The sequence below is a fragment of the Sphaeramia orbicularis genome, chromosome 8 (assembly GCF_902148855.1).
Source record: "Sphaeramia orbicularis chromosome 8, fSphaOr1.1, whole genome shotgun sequence".
Taxonomy (NCBI): domain Eukaryota; kingdom Metazoa; phylum Chordata; class Actinopteri; order Kurtiformes; family Apogonidae; genus Sphaeramia; species Sphaeramia orbicularis.
Window position 1 is genome coordinate 32,335,878 of NC_043964.1, and position 19,052 is coordinate 32,354,929.

Below are 19,052 nucleotides of genomic sequence, written 5' to 3' on the forward strand. Positions count from 1 at the left end.
AACTGGTTCCTAATTTCAATATAAATAGTTTGGTTGGAACAGGTGGAACTGAGTCGACTAATGTTACTTTCTTGCAGTTTGGCCATTTAATAGATACATTTAAACACAATACAGTAAACAAGTTTATGGCAACATAACTTAAGACCTACCATATCAAATGTATTCATTCATTCATTCATTATCTGAACCCGCTTTATCCTCACTAGGGTCATGGGGGTCACTGGAGCCTATCCCAGCTACTTATGGGTGAAGGCGGGGTACACCCTGGACATACTGCCAGTTCATCACAGGGCTAGTGCTATCCACTGCACCACTGTGTCACCCTATATCAAATTTAATACCTTTTAAATACTCTTTTTTAAGGTATTAACTGCAGATTTGTAAATTGAAGACTTTTAAGACCTCACAGGAACCCTGTATATTGTTTGTCATCATCTGTGTAGCCGAGTCATTTGATTCCAAAACTACAAATTTATTGTTTTGTAGGTTTGATTCTTTTAAAGTACATCCTCTACCTTAAAAGTTTCAGTTCACTTTGTATTTGAAATCTTAGCATCTAATGCCCAAACAGAAAAACAGTCTTTGTGGTTTCTATTGCAGTCTCATACATCAATCTTGACAGCGAAAGAGGAAGCTGTCAAGTGTATTCGCGCTTTTCTCAGAAGTGAGTTCTTTGAAACGTGTAAGGATTAGTCATATCACAGCTGCCTGACAAACCTGAACACTGACTTTTCATCACAAAACATATATAGTGATGTGTGATGTTTGAACTGTTTTTGCTTTATGCTCAAAACTGACTTTTGCTGAACTTTAAGAAAATTTTCAACAAGGAACACAAATGCAATTTTAAAAATTCTTTAATTTATATCTTTAAAATTAAAAACATCTGAATTGCATTCTACCACCTCCAAAGGCACAGTCATACTTATAGCTGACCAAATTCATAAAACACTGCCACTGAACATCTTTTTTTCTCAATTAGTTTCGTACATAAGAAACAATGCACTATAAAAATGACTAAACATTTTTTTACTGGGTAAACAATGGCCATTCTATATGCTGTTGATCATTAAAAGACTGGAGTGATATGTACTCAGCTGTGGTAGCATTTTACTCCATAAAAAGGGTCGATGTGCTGGTTTGAGGCTTGCAATGCCCGGTGAAAACATGTGCATTGTATTCCAAAATCCAAAAAATGACATGTTTACAACAACAACCAATCTTGACGAACAGTGTTTAAGAATAAGGATGTTTGAAGCAAAACAAAGCCATTGGCAGGAGGGTGGAAATGCAGATGAGATGAAGGTACAGTGAAGGGAGATGAGTGTTGGTGGAGGACTGTGCAGAAAGAGCCATCAGATCTCTGACACCTGCACCCCACCTTTAAAAACACACTTAAAAACAACTTAAAACAGTTCAGATCACTTTGTTGGAGTTTTAAAGACAATAGTCAATATGTGCAAAGAGGCAGGGCTTTAGCCTGGATGTAGAAAAGTCATCAGATATGATATAGGATTAATAACTGAACATACAATCACAAATCAATAATGCACACAAAGGTTGCTTACAATGTGTGACAACACAGCACCATACACTGCACAAGAGGTTTACTTAGTGACAACAAAATTCAAAATATTGGATAAATTTACAGTAGAATATAAGTATATCAGCGTTCTTATTCAGGCACAGTCCTCCTTTAAACATAGAGTTTAACAACTATGGAAAATGGGAGAAAAGTAAATAGGTTTGGCACAGACAGAGAAAAAAAAAAAGACTGAAATAAGGCAAGAAAATGATATGTCAGGGAAAATGAGGCCACAAAGGAACTTATGAACAGGAACGAAGCACTTTGAACATAAATATATGACACATACAGTACCTCTCCCATGGAACCAGATGTTCAATAAATGAGAGGGTTTTGCAGCAACTAATGAGAGCCCCACTCCCACAGCTGTAGCTTTATCTTTACAGTAGCAGCGTAGCAGCTGTGACAGGCACTCCAAAAAACACAACGTTTTCTTTACAGGCGGGCAAATGAAATCAAAGAGGAAATCTCAAGACTTCTCCCAAATTGATGCCGTAGAAAATATATACAGGAAAAGCAGTCAGCACTTGGCATGACTCACAATCGCACATCAGGCACACGTACACACTGTCATGAACGTTTCAATCAGGCCTCTGGACAAATCAGCAGAGCGGTGTAGCTGTAGTACACCTTCAGACACGAAACACACAAGAACTTTAAAGGACGGACACACACACACACACACACACGACAGGTCAATCCTCCCCAAGTCCAAACACTTCCTGTCTTCCGAATCTCCTTTAATAAATTAGTGACAACTAAGTTCAGCAATGACGTTCTGCTCAAGGTCCACTTAGTACCCTCCTCCTATAGACAGAACCTCTACATAAACACACACATCACAGTATTTTCAAGACCACTTTGATACGGCAGTGACAGTTGTAGGAGGGTTTAGGGCGAGCAGAAGTTTCTCAGTGAGGAAACAACAAGGCTACGGGTTGCAATGCAATGACAGAAAAAAAAAAAACAAAAACAAAAAAACAACATGCCAGCCTTCAGTTCCTTTTTACAGATCGGTACAACTGAAAGTAAAAATGCTCTGCACTGCTCTTTGCAGAAAAAGTGTAGGTTTAAAAGCCACATCCTATTCCTGTGCCAATGATTGTAAATCAATGGTGCCAACAGGTTTCTGTGAGAGTACAGTACTGAAGTGTATTTGTTTTGATTGTGTGTGCATGTATGTGTGTAAAAAAAGTGGGACAATTACAGTATGCAGGACAGACTGCAGCAAAAGTTTGCACACACATTTACAAGATCTATACATGTGTCAAATGTATAAATTAATGCTCTTTGTACATCTGTTTGGGTATGTATGTGTGCATATGAGTGTCTAATCACTATAGATTTTAACATATGTAGTGGTAATATTTTGTAGTTAGTTGTCAGCTGATCCTGTAGTGAAGAGGACTCTCTGGTCAGTTCTGGCCAGCTTGGCAGGCGGCTCCAGAGACTCCTCACCCAGCACCGCCCCGTCTGAGGGAAGGGAAAGCTCCTGACCTTCCTCATCACTCTCTTCCTCCTCCTCCTCTTCTTCTTCTGAGATAAACAGTGACAACAGAGTTAATTACAAACAATGCTCCCAAAGTGATGGTAATTAGCTTGTGTATTCACTAATAAAACAGTACAAAATGTAGTTACCCTTATCAGGATCAAGCTGGTTCAGACCTCGGCCTAAACTGGCAAACTAACAACAAGAGGGAAATATTTTATTATGGTATCTTCTCTTATTTCACTTGGTGTGTGTATGTATGTTTTGGCATGTACCTCTCCCATGACAGCAATGGGGGTCTCCCCTTTAGCCTGGGCCACTCTGTGCTCTATCAGGTAGTACATGTACTCGTCGTACAGCAGGCGGATCAGGTGAAAGGAACCAAAGCTAGCTGCACTCCGCAGGGTCAGGTCCCGGATCACCATGGAGCTGGAGACCACAGATTGAAGGGTTAAACAATTGAGAAAGACATAATCTGTAAGTGTAAATACAATTTTTAATATAAATGGGATTATTGGTTCAAATAATTGGTAATTTCCAAATAATTATTATGTATTTACACAGTCATGTGGTAGGAATTACAGCATAACTCATAATACTATCAAGTTATATTCCTCACAATTAATATTTGTATCACAGGACAATGAATCTGCAATACTTAAGATAAAGCATAAAAATGCCATTATAAAGGCAAAAAAGCAGGATTTATTTGTTTTCACTGTACTATGGTGTCAGTTTCACTGAAATTTAAAAAAAAGAAGAGATACAGTGATATATTGGCTGAACATTTGTATTAGCCAATGTCAATATCAATACCTTTTTGCTTATTCTTTAACAGGAAATAAGATGACATTTCAACGATGGTAGAGGCAGTTGTTTAATGGCTGTTTCATAAATTTGTTTGTGCACATTCAATGATACTATGATGAAAGCTTTTAAGACAGATTAGTGATTTTTCATAATGAATAAAGATTTCTTTGTTTCCCCTTGTACAAGCCGGGTAAGCCTGATAAAAGCCAAAGAAACCAGCAGAAAATAACAAAAAGTGCATAGTGCATAGAGTTATCACTGCTTTAACACACAGTGCCATTTTTTTGCCTACACATACCATGGATTTTGATCTAAAAAATATCTAGAGAAAGCTGTACACCATATTCTGTCGCACTTACAATGATTAAATTGTTTCTATTGCATTGCAGCTAAAAAATATGCAACAGAACTGAGTGTAATGTTTGGACCAATTTGAACTGATCTGTTACACTCGGATACAGAAAATAATAATCTTATTAATTTGAGCTATGACACTGTGTAACAATCTTGCTAATCATAGCAGCTAAACAAAGTAACACAACTGTACACACATACATAATAGTGATCAACACATCACACCTGTAAAACGACCACTTGAGTAAGAAGAGCTTCGCAGCCTTGGGGAAGGCAGGACTGTGCTGGTAGGGCTTTAAGACCTGGGAGACCACACCATCCAGCCACGCAGCCCACTGTTCCAGCGAATTCTGCTGCTGGAGGGTCAGTTTAAAGTCCTGCTCCAGCCGCTGGACTACACGGTCTTCACACCTGCACACCCAAGAGGCCTGTTCCTGCAAAGGGGGGATAGGATGAGGTTGGGGTGTTCAGTACTAATCTTAGTAGCAGTGGACAACAGCATGACATAAAGTTTAGATAACCTTTCCTGAAGCCTCATAATAGAAAATGTCTAGAGTCCAAAACACTGTGTACAGAATTCAGAAACTGAACTAACCTGGACGTTAGCAAAATCCACTCTGTTGAGGTCAGACAGCATCTGGTTAATCTGTGCTGTGTTCTGGAGGACAGCGCGGGCTGCCTGGGCAAGGTGGTTCAGACTGGTGTAGCGACGCAGTGTTTGGGCAAAAGCATTGGCTGATGTTACCTGAGAATGAACAAAGAATCAACTTAGTGAGGGAGTTTGAAGCTTTTTTGAATACTGTATTCTTCACAGATTTCACATTTTTTAACAAACAAACAATAAAATAAAAATGCAAAGACACAAGAAGAGTATCAACAAGCACAGACAGGGAAGTATCAAAACTTTAAGTACAGCAGTAACGAAGTGGGTCAATGAGTCACGATATTATCCCATCATGATAAGAGGGTTGAGTTAGCTTAGGTATTGTCCTGTTTCAGTCCATGCCATATCATTCAGGTATAGTCTCATGTTGCGTTAGATCATGTCCGTGTGTGTGGAATAGTTCCTCTGTGACATCACTTTGCAAGCATTGAGATAGAATGGAATGGGCACCTGTACCTGTGTACAAGAACTGGCTGCTGTATTTCAACATTCATTAAGGAGTTTCATACATTTTGCTACTACATATATTTGAGGATATACATCCACCTTCAAGTCTACAAATACAAGCATATGTACTGATTGTTGTAGGAATTTGAAGTTTTAAAGAATGTGGTAGCAGTCAGGCATCAGAAATATAACTGGTTTTGTTAAAAAAAAAAGAAAAGAAAACTTCACAAATACAAAGAAAAATAAAAACTCACAAAGTTGGATCTTAAAGAGCAGAACGGTGTGTTATATAACATCAAATTAAGTACTAAAATCACTGCCAGTTCCTTGTAATACAGGAAGGAAAAGTTCTGGATGGAAAAGAATTTTAGTTTGGTACAAAGTTTGAAGCATTACTGCTCACATGCCAAAAAAGGAATACATGGAAAAAGAAACATATGCCACCAACTTTAATTTAATAAAATGGATGCATACCTTGATGCGGACCATTTCCTCTGGGATGTTCATCATGGCATTGGTCAGCCAGCTCTCCAGGCTCTTGGCAAAGTTCCGGATGGCTTGGGTTAAGGCACCTAAGAGAGACAGGCAGGCAAAAAAAGAGAATTCATGACAGGTTATGTCAGAGATACTTTTGATTTTCTAAATTCCTAAGCTTGTTATGGATAATAGAATGTCAAACAGAGACCAAATTTCCTATTGTTTTTTTTTTCTGTGGATGACAGGATCCAAATAGTGCCAAGAGAAATATTTGTGGCTGCTGTGTTGCGAAATTCAAGGAAAGTCCATCCCTCAGAGGAGTTTTCAAACTAATAATATGATAGAATTACTAAAAGTGAAACTGAAACAAAATAAATAAACCTAAATTCCAAGAACGTCAGTTCCCACAGCAGATGAATACTGTGCTGGTCTTTCACTGTGTTCTCTCACAGGTTTATTCCACACTTTTAGAATAATTCCTTTGACTGCTGGTATACTACAGCTATGGGTAAGTATGGTTAAATGGTAGCTGATACCTTAAAAGTCTGACGGTCATAGTAGCTAATCCATGTTCAATACATTGGTGTATTATTTTGTTGTGTTCATATTACTCTGATGCTTTTGTGGAGCCTTACTGGGGATGGGCCTGAGGACATCAGGGATGAGGATCTCCACCAGGCCCTGGTACAGGCTGTTATCACAGTCACGGCTCCAGCGCAGGACTGGCTCATACTTGCACAGTAACACCAGGCAGGACTTTGGGAGACGCTTCTCTGACTCATCGTGACTGTCAAAACACAGACCATTAATTAGGGATTTTGTGTTCATTGTTACTGTTAGAAAAGATAAATTAGTGTTGAAATTAATGTGGCTGATAAGTAGTGACCACTAACACAGCCAGTGTAGCATCTCCAGCCTGACTCTGACTGAACCTCCAGAAGGTCTTCCACAGGGTCTCTACTAGGGTGAATTGCAGATTGACCATCACATCCAGTATGGCCTGAAAAGGAAAACAATGTTATGCAATTGGTGGCTTGCAACGGGTGTAGTATTATATAGGAGAGAACTTATAAATTATGAGCTAACCAATCAAAATGATGTGCCATAAGGAAAACATGTACAGTCGCCAAAAAAATTATTAGACCATCAAAGGTAATCAAAAACAAAGGTTATGGAATCAAGTACTAACTCCTGTGTGTATCATGTGACTAAAACAGACCGAAAGAAAACATGGAATGCCTAAAAGCACTGTTTTTGGCGGTACAATGCCATAGCTATTGATGTAACAACTTAAGTGATTTTGGTTATTATCCAGAAAACCATGGAAAATGGCTAGACATCAGCTCTTAAATTAAACTCTTATTTGCTATTTTTGTTGTTACCAATATATTTGTCCAAACAAATGTGCCTTAGTTGTACCAGGCATTAAAATGAATATGAAATTAAAGAAAACAAGGGTGGTGTAATCATTTTCCGCAACTGTATATTAACTATTAATGGAGTTAAATGTTAGCAGAATACTTTTTCTTCTTATACTTTCTCCTTTAGATGTCTAATAAACATACCCTTTGGGTTTTGTTTTAATTCCTATTCCAAGTGCAACCTTCTAAAAACCTTTACTTACATATTGACATTTTTACCTCACAGTGTTCTCTATACAGCAGCTGAAAACTCTTAACATGGTCAAGCTCAATGCCCTCAGGGAGAGACTTGCCCTGGAGGTCAAGTTCTGGGAACTCTGGAAGAGCTCTGGATGCATCTGAACACAAGACACAACAGCACAGCACATACAGGGGGAAACTGATTTAAATGCAAGCCACTTTTATTATTTATGTAACAGTAAATAGTAATAATAACGAGTGGTGCCAGGCATAGCAAACCCCACCCCTCACACGTATTGTAGCTTATTTTGGCATGGATCCAGCTGATGTCAGCATATCAACTGCCTCTATATATGTGCTAAGTTTGAAGTAAATTGAAACAAAATTGATGTTTTCACAGACATTTGAAATTTCGCCCCATTATAAGTGAATGGGAGAAAAAAAAGGATTTTTAAAAATTCATAAAGAATTTGTACTTTGACCAACTTTTCCCAAAATGTAATCAGATCTATTCTGGGTGACTGGCAATCTATAAACCCAATTTGGTATGAATTCAACCAATAGTTTTGCTGCTAGAGTGTTAACAAACAAACAAACAAACAAACTGAACCAAAAACAATACCCCTTGCCTCCCTTTCAGGGGCAGGGTAACTAAGAAATATGAGATGACTTACACTTAACCTAATTCTAAACCATCATTCTACTAGTTTCACTGATACCTAAAGTTATGAACACACCTAAGAACTGCTGGTACTGCTGAACCTGGGTGCTGATGTCCACATGACCTGACCCCTGCTGTTGCTGCTGCTGCTGGCCTGCTCCTGGTGCCGTGCCATTGGTCATTCCTTCTACTTTATGTACAGGCTTCAACCTGTCAGAAAACAGGGAAACAGTACAAAAGACAACAAAGAATAAACAGTCACATCCATACAAAATCAATAAATAATGAAGGGAGATATAGGGAATGGGCTAACAGATGACTGGATCATGACAGGATTTAAATAACATGTGGCGTGTGAGAGACAAAGAGACATATACAGTATAAAAAAAAAAAAAAAAACAAAATAAAACGGTAAATCAGTGATTGTTGGGAGTGGTTAAAGTGATGTGATGACAAAGTGTGTGGGTGCATGAGGATGATTCCTGTGTACCTTTGTTTCTGTGAAAAGGGCTGTTGCCTCATGGCCAGATGTTGCTGATCTTCCATTAGACGTAGAAGAGAAGAGCCAGCCTTGATCCTCAGTCCGTAATAGTGGTATTTAGAATTACCCCTGTCAGAATCAGATCAAATCTACTTTTATTTTTAACTGGCAAAAACTAAATACAACTGTTAACTGCCCTAAACTACACCCTGAATACAGACTGTTATGTGCGTATAAGGTATGTATATACAGTATATGTTTCATTTTATGAAATACAATAACCAGACACACCTTATTATGCAACTCAACCACTACATGCAAACATTACAAACAGTCAAACCTTCTTCATTCTCCCTGCCTTTGTCAAACTCACTCACCCACACACATGCTGTCTGTCTTCATCTCTACCCACATCTCTCACTACACTAGGTGAACATTTGGCAAAGCCTTAAAGAGTTCAATAGATTTTCCAAGGAAACAATCATTATTCTGTAGAAAAATGTGGATAGGTGTCTCCTAATTGAGATGTATAGGCCTATGTGTCAAAGTCTGCATACAGATAGAGTTGACTGAAATGAATACTGTTCTGCACAGCTCTGTGATGCTTGAGTGGCTGAATGTGGCAGGGAAATTATCGATAAAGTGTTGCCTTTAATTCTGTCTTCCACCTCCCTCTGTAACATAAAATTGATATTTGCTAGTTTGCCCATGTCTGAAAAAACAAAAAACAAGTGGTTTCAATAAGGGTCTCAATCATCACTGGGAAAATTGTAAAATTTTATTTGAAGGCTGCAAGTACCTGCTATATTTTATCGGTAATGTGTCAAAGGGACAAAAGGAAAATGTGTATTCATGCCCTTGTGACTCTGCATTATAAATTATGTTTTCTATATGTGCGGTGACCAATCTTACCGTGTTCCTAGGCGTCGTGTGCGTAGCCCCATGAACACAGATCTAATAAGTTTCCCAAAAGACGCAGCATTAACAGGCTCTAGTTTCTGCTCCTGGCAGTGCAGCAGATAGTGGCAGTAGAGAGTGGAACGTGGTAGACTAACTCCTTCAGCTGTCTCATAGTTGTCCAGCAACCACTGTACCTGACACGCAGGCAATAAAAAAAGGAAAGAGGCTGGTGCAGTTAGCAAGACCAGTAAATACACAGAAGAGGAAAACATACCTCACCAATTTGCATACATAAAAATGCATGCTTGTTTCCAAAACCATTAAAAATCAGCACCTTAATATAAAGTACATGCACACATATTTCTGTTAGGTAAAAAAAAAAAATCCATTCACATTTAGTTTTTTGATCATCCAAGAATGAAAACACAAATACATTTGTTTGCGTGCCGTGGCATACAACTTTGGTATGCAATGAATTAATGACCTGGAATACTGATGGGATGTTTGCCAAACATATGTTGGGTACCATTATAATATGGGTTTCAATATGATGAATTTGAGATGAAAAATATAGTGTTAGAGCATTTCAGGCAAATTAAAATGCCCCTCATCACATGCAGTATTATGATATGAAAATGATGAAGTCATGGTTTTGTTTTCTTTGAGGAGGAAATCACAGTTAAAAATACTTCATAGTACATTTGTGGTGATCAGTACACTTTAGAAGTTCTGATATTACCCGTGGGTTATATTTCCCAGTCCTGATATGAATACCTACATTTTTAATTGTGCTTTCCACTTGACAAAACCCAACAATGACGTCATCAGTGTGCGCCACCAAAGGGTTGTGTGAATGAGAACAAAACAAGGAAAAATTCCTGCGCTTGGCGCCTCTGCATACCTTCTTGTCTGCCGACGGCACGCTACTCTCCTCGCCCTCTGTAATACTCACAGTGGCTGGGGAGGCGCGGGCGGTGTGTGAGTAAGTCTGACTGTTGCCAGCTGTCCCTCCGCTGCTGCTGCCGAGCATGTAACCCCCCTGGATCACATAACTGCCTGTTGCCCCACCATTGGTACCTGCCCCATCCCCCGCCCCATTGGTAGTGCCACCTGTGGACACCACTGTGGCCGCTCCACCTGCTGCACTGGTGGGCTGCGCCACAAACATGGACACACCTCCTGTGGTGCCTGCAGTCACAGAGACAGTTAGAGGTGTCCCTGGGGTGGAAGCCTGTGAGCCTGAAGTGGCCTGACCTTCATAATACTGGCCAGCTGTGGTCTGGGTATATAGAGGAGTCTCAGTGTAAGGGAAGGTGCTGGAACGGCTGATGAGAGACAGGAAAAGATGTGTTAAAAACAGAACAAATTAACAAACAGAAAAGGTTTTGTCTACACATGCATTAGTATATAATGGAGTTTTATTCTAACATCGTGCTTGTGGTGTAGTTGGTGTCTCCTTCCACATACTGCACTTGATTGGTGTACACATGTTGCACGGGCACTGGTGTGAGCTGCTGCTGAACCTAAAGAGCAGGGAAACACACACACACATGAAAATCCAATAAATTCTGTCCCGCCTCTTTTGACCATATAAAGTTGCATCGCCCGAGAACCCCAAAATCTTTCGTTGTCACAGAATCGATTAGTTACAGATAGATAATGTCTTCCCTTGACTCTACAGCAGTACTCTCCCTTGTGTCCCTGACCTACTTGGAAATTTAAAGCCTGTGCTGGTGGCTGATCGGAGCCCCCTATCTCTTTCTCTGCACACATGGAGAGCAGGTACAGTGACTGGCAATACTGCACAGTCTCCAACGGCATGAAGACAGGTTTGCCACAGTCTCCGAAGCAGTCTGTCGATGCCAAGCACAGGCACTCTGGCTGTCCTGTCTCAAGATACAGTTGCCATTCTTCAGCCTCTATATCTCTTACTATTGCTGTCTCCACAGAGCTAGGGAGGAGCTGAAAGCCAGCAGAAGCAGTTTCCACCACAGATGTCACAAGCTGACTAATACAGACTTAAAATGTTAGAAGGTTGTAAAGTTGTGGATGTGCTAAAGGTCATGTGTGAGGTCATATGAGATGGAACATTTGACGTCCAGTGTGTTTGTTTGTATGAATCAAATCTAATCCCAACTGACAAACAGTCTTACTGTGCATCTGACTCACCTCTTGGCTGATATGAACAGGCTGTAGACTGGTCACACTGAGCTGGGTGCCTGGCTCAGTCTTGGCTATCTGAGAGGTCGCCTGCACAACAGACCTCTGCTGAGATGAAGACACATGTAAAAACAGGGAATTGCAAGATGCACAGAAAATGATTTTGTGGTGTTAGCGTATGTTTACCTGTTGAGCCGTCTGCACCTGCTGAACAACCTGTGTGGGAACTCCTGTCTGTACAACAGCTGGTGGGGGGCTTGAGTCTGACACACTATCACTTGAGTGAAGGGAGCCCTCTGCAGCACACAAAAAATTATATAATTGAAGAATGTTGTATTTTTTGGCAAACTGTTTATTAACTACAACCTTCCCCTACTGCACCTTCAAATGAGTTGAAACATTTTGGTTATAGACAAATGTAAACCCACCCTCCATTTCACAGTTTTTCATTTTCATTTAATGCTCCCTCCCTAAATCTTTGCATCTGAGTGCACAATGTTGTGTGTTCAGAGAATAATGCTGGTTTTTTCAGGCTCAGGTGTTGAAAGTGGAAAGTTTCTTAATGTTCACTTAAAATCTCAGTCTCGTCACAATTATTTTGACGGGTCATATAAATATATATAAGAATAAATATGCAAGTTTTACAAGTGCACTGTTTGACTAGAGTTGACTGGAATGGTTTAAACAAACAATCAAGGAACTACGTGTTGCAGTAAATTATGCATCCTCTGTCCATGTGATTTCCTTAGTAATCTGTACAAGACACATAAAAATGTGTTACACTACACATTATTGTTAATATGGCCTCACCTTGTAATTTAGCAGCCAGCAACTTCTGTCCTGACCAAAACTTTATTTTTACTTAAATGAAACATCTTCCACCATCCAAAGACAGGCAGCAAAATAGACTGACTGGTCCCCCTGGTGTGAATATGTGAGTGAATGTATGTTTGTCCGTATAGGTAAGCCCTGTGATAAACTGGTGACATGTCCAGGGTGTACTCCACCTTCACTTGCTGGTTGCCGGGCATACCCGTGACCCCCTCAAGGATAAGCGGTTTGGAAAATGAAATAAGGAATGATTCATGCATGACTGTGTATGACATCAGCCCTTACCTGTAACTGTGACCACAATGTACTGAGGAGTGCTTTGGGCATTTCCAGATTGTGTGGGGGAGCCCTGAATCTCTGCTGTCACATACTGCGTCTGAGTTGGCTGGGTCTGTGCTGTGGGCTGGGCCTGACTTCCAGCTGCAGGTTTCTGAGTGTTGATGGACGTTGCTTGTTCAGTGGGAGTAGTTTGGCCTGTGGGTGTGACAATGGTAGGAGTGGCCACAGTAGTCTGAATCTCTGCCAGAAACTGAGGGGCATTTGCAGGGGTGGAACTGGTATCAGGTTGCCCCGGTGTGGCAGCAACACCAGTCCCTTGGGGTTGGGCTGCGGGCTGGATCTCACCTACGTAGCCTGAGGTGGCCATTACATGAGCTGGGAATCACCCTAGGAAACAAACATATTACTAGTTAAACACTGTCAGTAAATATTACAGTTGCTCCAAATGTAAGAAACCAGATACATTGTGCATAAATAAATAAAGCTGTTTGTTTTCAGGTCTTGTTCGGCTAAAATATCCTCATTTGTGTTGATATTAATAATTCAGCCAGAGTTAAGGCAGACGAAAGGGGTTTCATTTTAAGAGGGTTCTGACAGGTGATTTTAAAGATCTCAGGGGAAGAAAATTTAAGGAATCAAACCTTCAACTTCTAACATGCAAAACTAGTAGCATACAATAATTTATCCATATTGTGGATGATTTTTAGCATCCACAATATGTAATATATCTTTAGAATAATTTTGCACATATGTTAATAAATGAGTGATTGTGGGCTTTTTTTCTGAAAGCAGTACTGTAGTTGACCTGCTGGTGGTGCAACCAATGTAGATTTGTGTGGGAGGAGCATTTACAGGAACTCATCATTTTGGTGTCTCATTACCTGTAACGTGATCACAGTGAATATGGCCTTTCACTTTCATGCAGTGGTACAGGTTGGGAAAATCCCTCACGACAATGCAGGACTACTGTGATACATGCGATTCTCATAGTTTAAGAGGAGATTACATGTTTGTGCATAATGTGTATGGCGTGTTCTAACACCCAGTTAGCATCCTTAAATATGAGAAAATGATCTGTATTGACTAAGTGACGGAAAGTCAGTAGACTATGGAGGGATGCTTTGCTACTCTTCTACTTGCGATCTATAAGTATTAGGTATTTTAAAAACATAGACATTAAATCCTTAAATAATTGTAGATTACAAACGTAATCACTGACGTGTGAAGTTGCTAATGTGATTGATCAGTGTAAAAAAAGCACCAGCTAAAATCGCATTTGCTAAGCACCTGCAAAAAACACCCTCCTCAGCCACGCCCCTTAAATGTTGAATGCACGTCACCTATCTCTGCTCTCGCAACTTTCCCGTTTTTAAGGTCCTGTTGCTTAATTTGCTAAATGTTCAAACTCTGCACCATCTTCAACACTACCCCAACAGCTGTCCATGTAGCTAGTTTCATCTGTAATATCCTAATTTGGCCCTCTTTATAGGGAGTAAACGTTAGAACCTGGGACTTTTTGTAGTGTTTAGCCGGGTACTGAAAACAGCATCATGTATTACACCACCACAAACTGCGTATAAAACACCGTTTACTATATTGAATGTATGGCAAGATGGTAACTCGTCTCATTAGCCGTGTCGTGACAGCAATGATGCTAGCTATGTAGCATGGTAACCGTAACAGGGGTAGCAAGCTAACTGGTCTCTACAACAACCGCCATTTTGTACCTTTTGCATTTGACATCGCCATAACAACGGCCCACTTGAGTATGCATCTGTGGTTGCGTCGCCATGGCAGGCACAATTTGGTATCAGTCGATTTAGCAGCAGGTACAAACTCCCCAATTCGAGAAACGCACTGCACTGATAATCAGTGCGACAGCTAGCTTGCACGCTAACCTCGGCTAACACTGAAAGGCAGTTGGCAGTTATGGCTACTGAAACAAGAAGGGAAAAAAAGCAACAGCACAATTCCACTGAGCCATTAGTGGACATAAAAGATCTCTAATATGTTAAGAGCTTCACCTCTGGTTCCACGTGTGTGTTTCCCACTGGTAAAATATCTTCTTATATTTTTTATGGCCGTTTCAGTTGTTGTTGTTGTTGATTCTCGTTGCTGGGTTCTTGTCGCCAGGGCTACCGTGGCTATGGCGCTTCGTCCTCACCAGGGCAACTGTTGCTACCCACCCGCTCCCTTCCCTCCCCCTCCGTCTTTCTCATTGGCTGCCTCCTGCCAAATTCTCTTAAAGACACAGGACTAAACATTTTTTTACTACAAAGCCTTCCACGCCCATTTGTGGAAAATCCCTGTCTGTCATAATAATACAATTTCGACTGCTAAGGCGTGTGCCATTCCAGACTACAGGTTCACACCATTGCTTGTTAAATACTGGTTTGGTGACTTTTTGACCTCGTATAAATCTTTTTCTTGCATTGCTTTTTCTTTTGATTGTGATTAGAAAGTTTTGCTTTTATCTGTTTTATATGATTGCAGATTAAAGAAGCAAACAGCAGAGCTATCATGCAAAGAAGTAAAGATCTGGCTTCTGAGAATCTCCACCAAATAAGGACAAATAATTAATATTTTTACAATATATATCTATAGTTTCTTAGTAACACCCACGCTCAGTTTATAAGGTCCACCTCTATTTGCCTTCAGTATCAGCAAAGACAAGAAGTCATCCTAGTAATAAACTGAGTGAAAGTCCCAAGTGCACAACTCTGTTAGCACACAAAATAGTAATGGCTGTGTGAATAAACAGTGTAGGTTTTCTTTCAAATGATATTTCAGTTTTAATAATTTTGTTTAGACATGTCTCACACTTGGGTTTCAGTCCCTTTTTATTATCATATTCGGAAAGCCATATTTTACACACATATTTGTCCCCCGTCCTGTCTATAGATGACATTGAAATGTTGACAAAGATGGGTATAGCTCATTACACATATCATCAGTTGTACCTGCCATTAATCCATAACTTACAAAAATGGTAAACAGTCAGGCCAGTTGTCATTCTCAAAAGTCATGGCAACACCAGTGCTGAAACACAAAAGTAACGTGCTTATTACTTTTTGTCCCCAATTATTTGTTGATCCAAATGTGCTAGTAGTGGTGTGTAATATCTGTATATCACAAATGTATTTCCAGTATATGACCTGAGCATTTTGATACAGCTCCTGCCACCTCAACAGGTCACTTCTGTGACGTTGTATAAATTACTGTCAGAGTGGACACCCTTCTAAAATGCCATTTTGTTTGCTTGTTATCATCCATTAATTACAAATTCATTATTCTCATTGTAATTTCCTAAACGAGTGACCTTTGACTGTGTGGACACCTAGATAAAAATGTGTTTTATTTCTGTCTGACTCATAATAAGTCTTCTTTGTTATCTGACTTTGAAAATGTCATTGTTCCTGTCTCAGTCGTTCCTGTTCACCTTTTGGCAAGGAGACAATAGGATTAATGATCTTCAAAGAAAAGGATACATATGAAATATATGCATTATTGTTATACAAGGAACATAAAAAAGTAAAACTGATGACACACAAGAACAATAATCTTGACATTGGTCACAATGTCATAAAAGTATCTGTCAAATAATATCAGTAAGTGACATTTTTAACACTATTTATGGAAACATGCGTAACTAAGGCCCGCAAGGTTAGAAAATATTCATTCACCTATGACTGTTGTTTTTTACATACATGATTACACAATTGAAAAGCTCAGAGTTTTATCTCATCACACCATGTCATAACATTTGCCTTTTCCTAACATTATTATGCTAATATGTTTCCCCTATTCACTCTCACTACATGACGCTTTTGTAACAATTACTATATTAAGTGCATGTGGTGAAGTCATGAAAGACATTAAAGACAAAAGTGCTTCAAATGTTGAGACACAATTAAATTGTAGAGGACTCTGACATATTCATTTATTATGCCACCTTTGGTCCCCTTTTTGTCTCCATAAAGGTCTCTGACTGTATCTCTCTTTCAGATCAGTGCCTCTCTCTGAGAGGCCTGCATGCGCAGTATCCATGACTCCCTTCCAGGGATCCAAACCCCTTTATAAACCACACCTGGGTCACCTAGAAAATCATAGCCCTTTCAAATAGGAGCTACAAAGCTGCTCAAAGCAAACAATCTCCAACCATCTCAACTTTGTTTCTCTGAAGCACCATGTGGAAAGCTGTGGTACTGGCTGTGTGTGTGCTGGTGGCTGGGGTTCAACCTATGGAGGACCCAGCATATGGTGTGAAGCTTTGTGGTCGTGAGTTCATCCGAGCAGTCATCTTCACTTGTGGAGGGTCTCGATGGAAGCGGTCACTCAGAAGTGCAGGTGAGATACAGGCGTCAGGTAATATATGTTTCATACATATCTATATATCTATATGTCTCAAAATATTGTTGAGGACGTAACAGAAAACATTTATTTGTAATACAAAATACGAGTAACTGCATTTTATTATGGTTACAATTTAACCACGTGGCAATCAGAGTGTAGTTTTGTTTTTTTTTATTCTTACTTTTTATGTTTGCACTGAAATTTCAGAGACATCAGTAATTTCCCAGAAGCCTCAAAACCAAAGCAGATTATGTAAACAGCCAATGGTCCACACAAGGGAGGGAGATATGATTTATAGTCAATAATAAATGTATGTTATTTATTTTCTTTTTTTCCCATGTCATGCAAAACAACAAAGGCATATAAAAAGTGCCTTTTCTGCTCTTCTTTTACCTTAAGAAAATCAGCTGTGCCCAGAAATAAGTGAAATAGCAATGTTTTACCATGGGAATTTAATTCACAATTATATTTTTGTGTTTCTTTATCTTTCTTCATTGTTTTTTGCAGACAAAACATCACTCTGCTTTTGTATTTATTCACATACATTCAGTCACTCCTGGATTCAGTAAATTTAGCAATGCAAAATTCATTAATTACTGTTAAATGTACTAAGAATGTATTGTATAACAGTGTCAAAGCAATCCAAAGTATATAAAATACATTACACTCATTCAGATCTAAATTCATTAGAAGTCATGCTCAAGTATGTTTCACTGCACAATCTGTAGTGAAATGTTCTGTCTACATACAATCACTAGTAATGTTTCATGTGCTGATTACAGTATGTTTACGGTATTAATAGGTGACAACAACATGTCCATTCACTTCCATAAATGAGAAATATTCATTCAAAATAAGTTGATTCTTATATTTCTAATATTATGTTGTTGAATATTGTTTTTAATCTGCACCTCATTCATGAATATATTCATTTGCGCAGAAAACCAATTGAAAAGAAGAATACATTTCATATAAGTTGCAGATTGAAACAGAATACAGAGAGTTTAATTTCCAGTTAATGATAATGTTTTTTGGTCTGTGAAACTAAAATCATTCTCATCCTAATTAGAATGTCTTATGTTGAGATACAGTATATACTAATAAAACAATCCCCTGAATACCAATATGCTTAACTGAGATCACTTGTCTGTTTTACTGCTGCAGATGTCTCAGAGGATCCTTTCAGCTCCCATCAGGATGAGTCTTCTGAGGGTTTGAGTCACAACTCTGTGGTCGAGAGTCTCCTCCAGGGAAACAGAGATATCAGCCTCTCGTCCAGAGACAGTCAGGACGGTGGGTTTCTCAGGCCGGCTCGTTCATTCATTTCAGAGGAAATCCTGGAAGCTTTGCGCAAGGCTGATCGCAAGGGCCGGGACCTGGTGGTCGGTTTGTCCAATGCCTGCTGCAAATGGGGCTGCAGCAAGAGTGAGATCAGCTCCCTTTGCTGAGTCGACCTCTGCCATCCCACTAAATACAACATATAGGAAGATGAATACTGAACACGGAATTCCAACTACAGACAGATACACATATGCTCACATTTTTATCCTTTCTCGCAGATATTATTTTGATTTCAGTGCTCTATAATTGCAATTAAACCTTTATATGAGCTGTTTGAAATGTTTAATATTTCAGTATTTGTAAAGTGGATGGAAAGGGCTGCCATATGTTATTATTTTTGTTAAAACTGCATTTTGGTCTTTGTAATAAACAGCCTAAATCTTGTTTTGCATCCTCCCAACAATCTCTATTACACACATTTTAATAAAAACTTTTTTGCATTACCTGTGTGCAATTGATCAACAAGCAGCATTTCTCATTTAGATGAGAAGATAAGTTGTAGAAACAATAATTCATTTAATGATTTTTCATTTTTAACTGTCTATAGAATTGGATTATATATTGGTTCTTTTTTCCAGATTACAACAATGGTATTTTGCATTTATTCTATAGTACTCAA

The 19,052-nt window shown here is 39.2% G+C and overlaps 2 protein-coding genes across 10 annotated transcripts; one reads left to right on the forward strand and one right to left on the reverse strand.

Moving 5' to 3' along the window:
• Positions 1 to 760: 760 nt before the first annotated feature.
• On the reverse strand, positions 761 to 14,896 carry rfx1a (regulatory factor X, 1a (influences HLA class II expression)). 9 transcript variants are annotated; one of them, XM_030140185.1, is made up of 18 exons: positions 14,764 to 14,896; positions 12,746 to 13,126; positions 11,824 to 11,925; positions 11,639 to 11,742; positions 10,898 to 10,992; positions 10,371 to 10,794; positions 9,482 to 9,663; positions 8,579 to 8,698; positions 8,165 to 8,298; positions 7,467 to 7,585; positions 6,720 to 6,826; positions 6,462 to 6,613; positions 5,824 to 5,921; positions 4,834 to 4,983; positions 4,464 to 4,672; positions 3,350 to 3,503; positions 3,224 to 3,269; positions 761 to 3,121 (listed from the first exon to the last, which is right to left on the reverse strand). In XM_030140185.1, exons 2-18 carry the CDS (start codon positions 13,104 to 13,106, stop codon positions 2,961 to 2,963), a joined length of 2,718 nt encoding a protein of 905 aa, XP_029996045.1. In that variant the 5' UTR covers positions 13,107 to 13,126; positions 14,764 to 14,896; the 3' UTR covers positions 761 to 2,960. The 9 variants fall into 9 exon arrangements, with proteins under 9 accessions (XP_029996045.1, XP_029996052.1, XP_029996044.1 ...); XM_030140192.1 differs by having other exon boundaries at positions 10,422 to 10,794; positions 11,639 to 11,734; positions 11,816 to 11,925; XM_030140184.1 differs by having other exon boundaries at positions 11,639 to 11,734; positions 11,816 to 11,925.
• A 2,030-nt stretch (positions 14,897 to 16,926) lies between these two features.
• Positions 16,927 to 18,832, forward strand: rln3a (relaxin 3a). The gene is made up of 2 exons (XM_030140200.1): positions 16,927 to 17,086; positions 18,257 to 18,832. The coding sequence occupies exons 1-2, from the start codon at positions 16,927 to 16,929 to the stop codon at positions 18,538 to 18,540; spliced, it is 444 nt and encodes a 147-aa protein (XP_029996060.1). The 3' UTR covers positions 18,541 to 18,832.
• Positions 18,833 to 19,052: the final 220 nt, after the last annotated feature.

What these genes read in the sequence shown, in the direction of transcription:
- rfx1a (XM_030140183.1), bottom strand. Translation starts at nt 13,106, where the DNA reads ATGGCCACCTCAGGCTACGTAGGTGAGATCCAGCCCGCAGCCCAACCC. An exon ending in CCCTTTTCACAGAAACAAAG is followed by an intron (nt 8,299 to 8,578) that starts GTACACAGGAAT and finishes GTTTTCTGACAG; the next exon opens with GTTGAAGCCTGTACATAAAG. An exon ending in CCATTGCTGTCATGGGAGAG is followed by an intron (nt 3,270 to 3,349) that starts GTACATGCCAAA and finishes TCTTGTTGTTAG; the next exon opens with TTTGCCAGTTTAGGCCGAGG.
- rln3a (XM_030140200.1), top strand. Translation starts at nt 16,927, where the DNA reads ATGTGGAAAGCTGTGGTACTGGCTGTGTGTGTGCTGGTGGCTGGGGTT. An exon ending in GCGGTCACTCAGAAGTGCAG is followed by an intron (nt 17,087 to 18,256) that starts GTGAGATACAGG and finishes TTACTGCTGCAG; the next exon opens with ATGTCTCAGAGGATCCTTTC.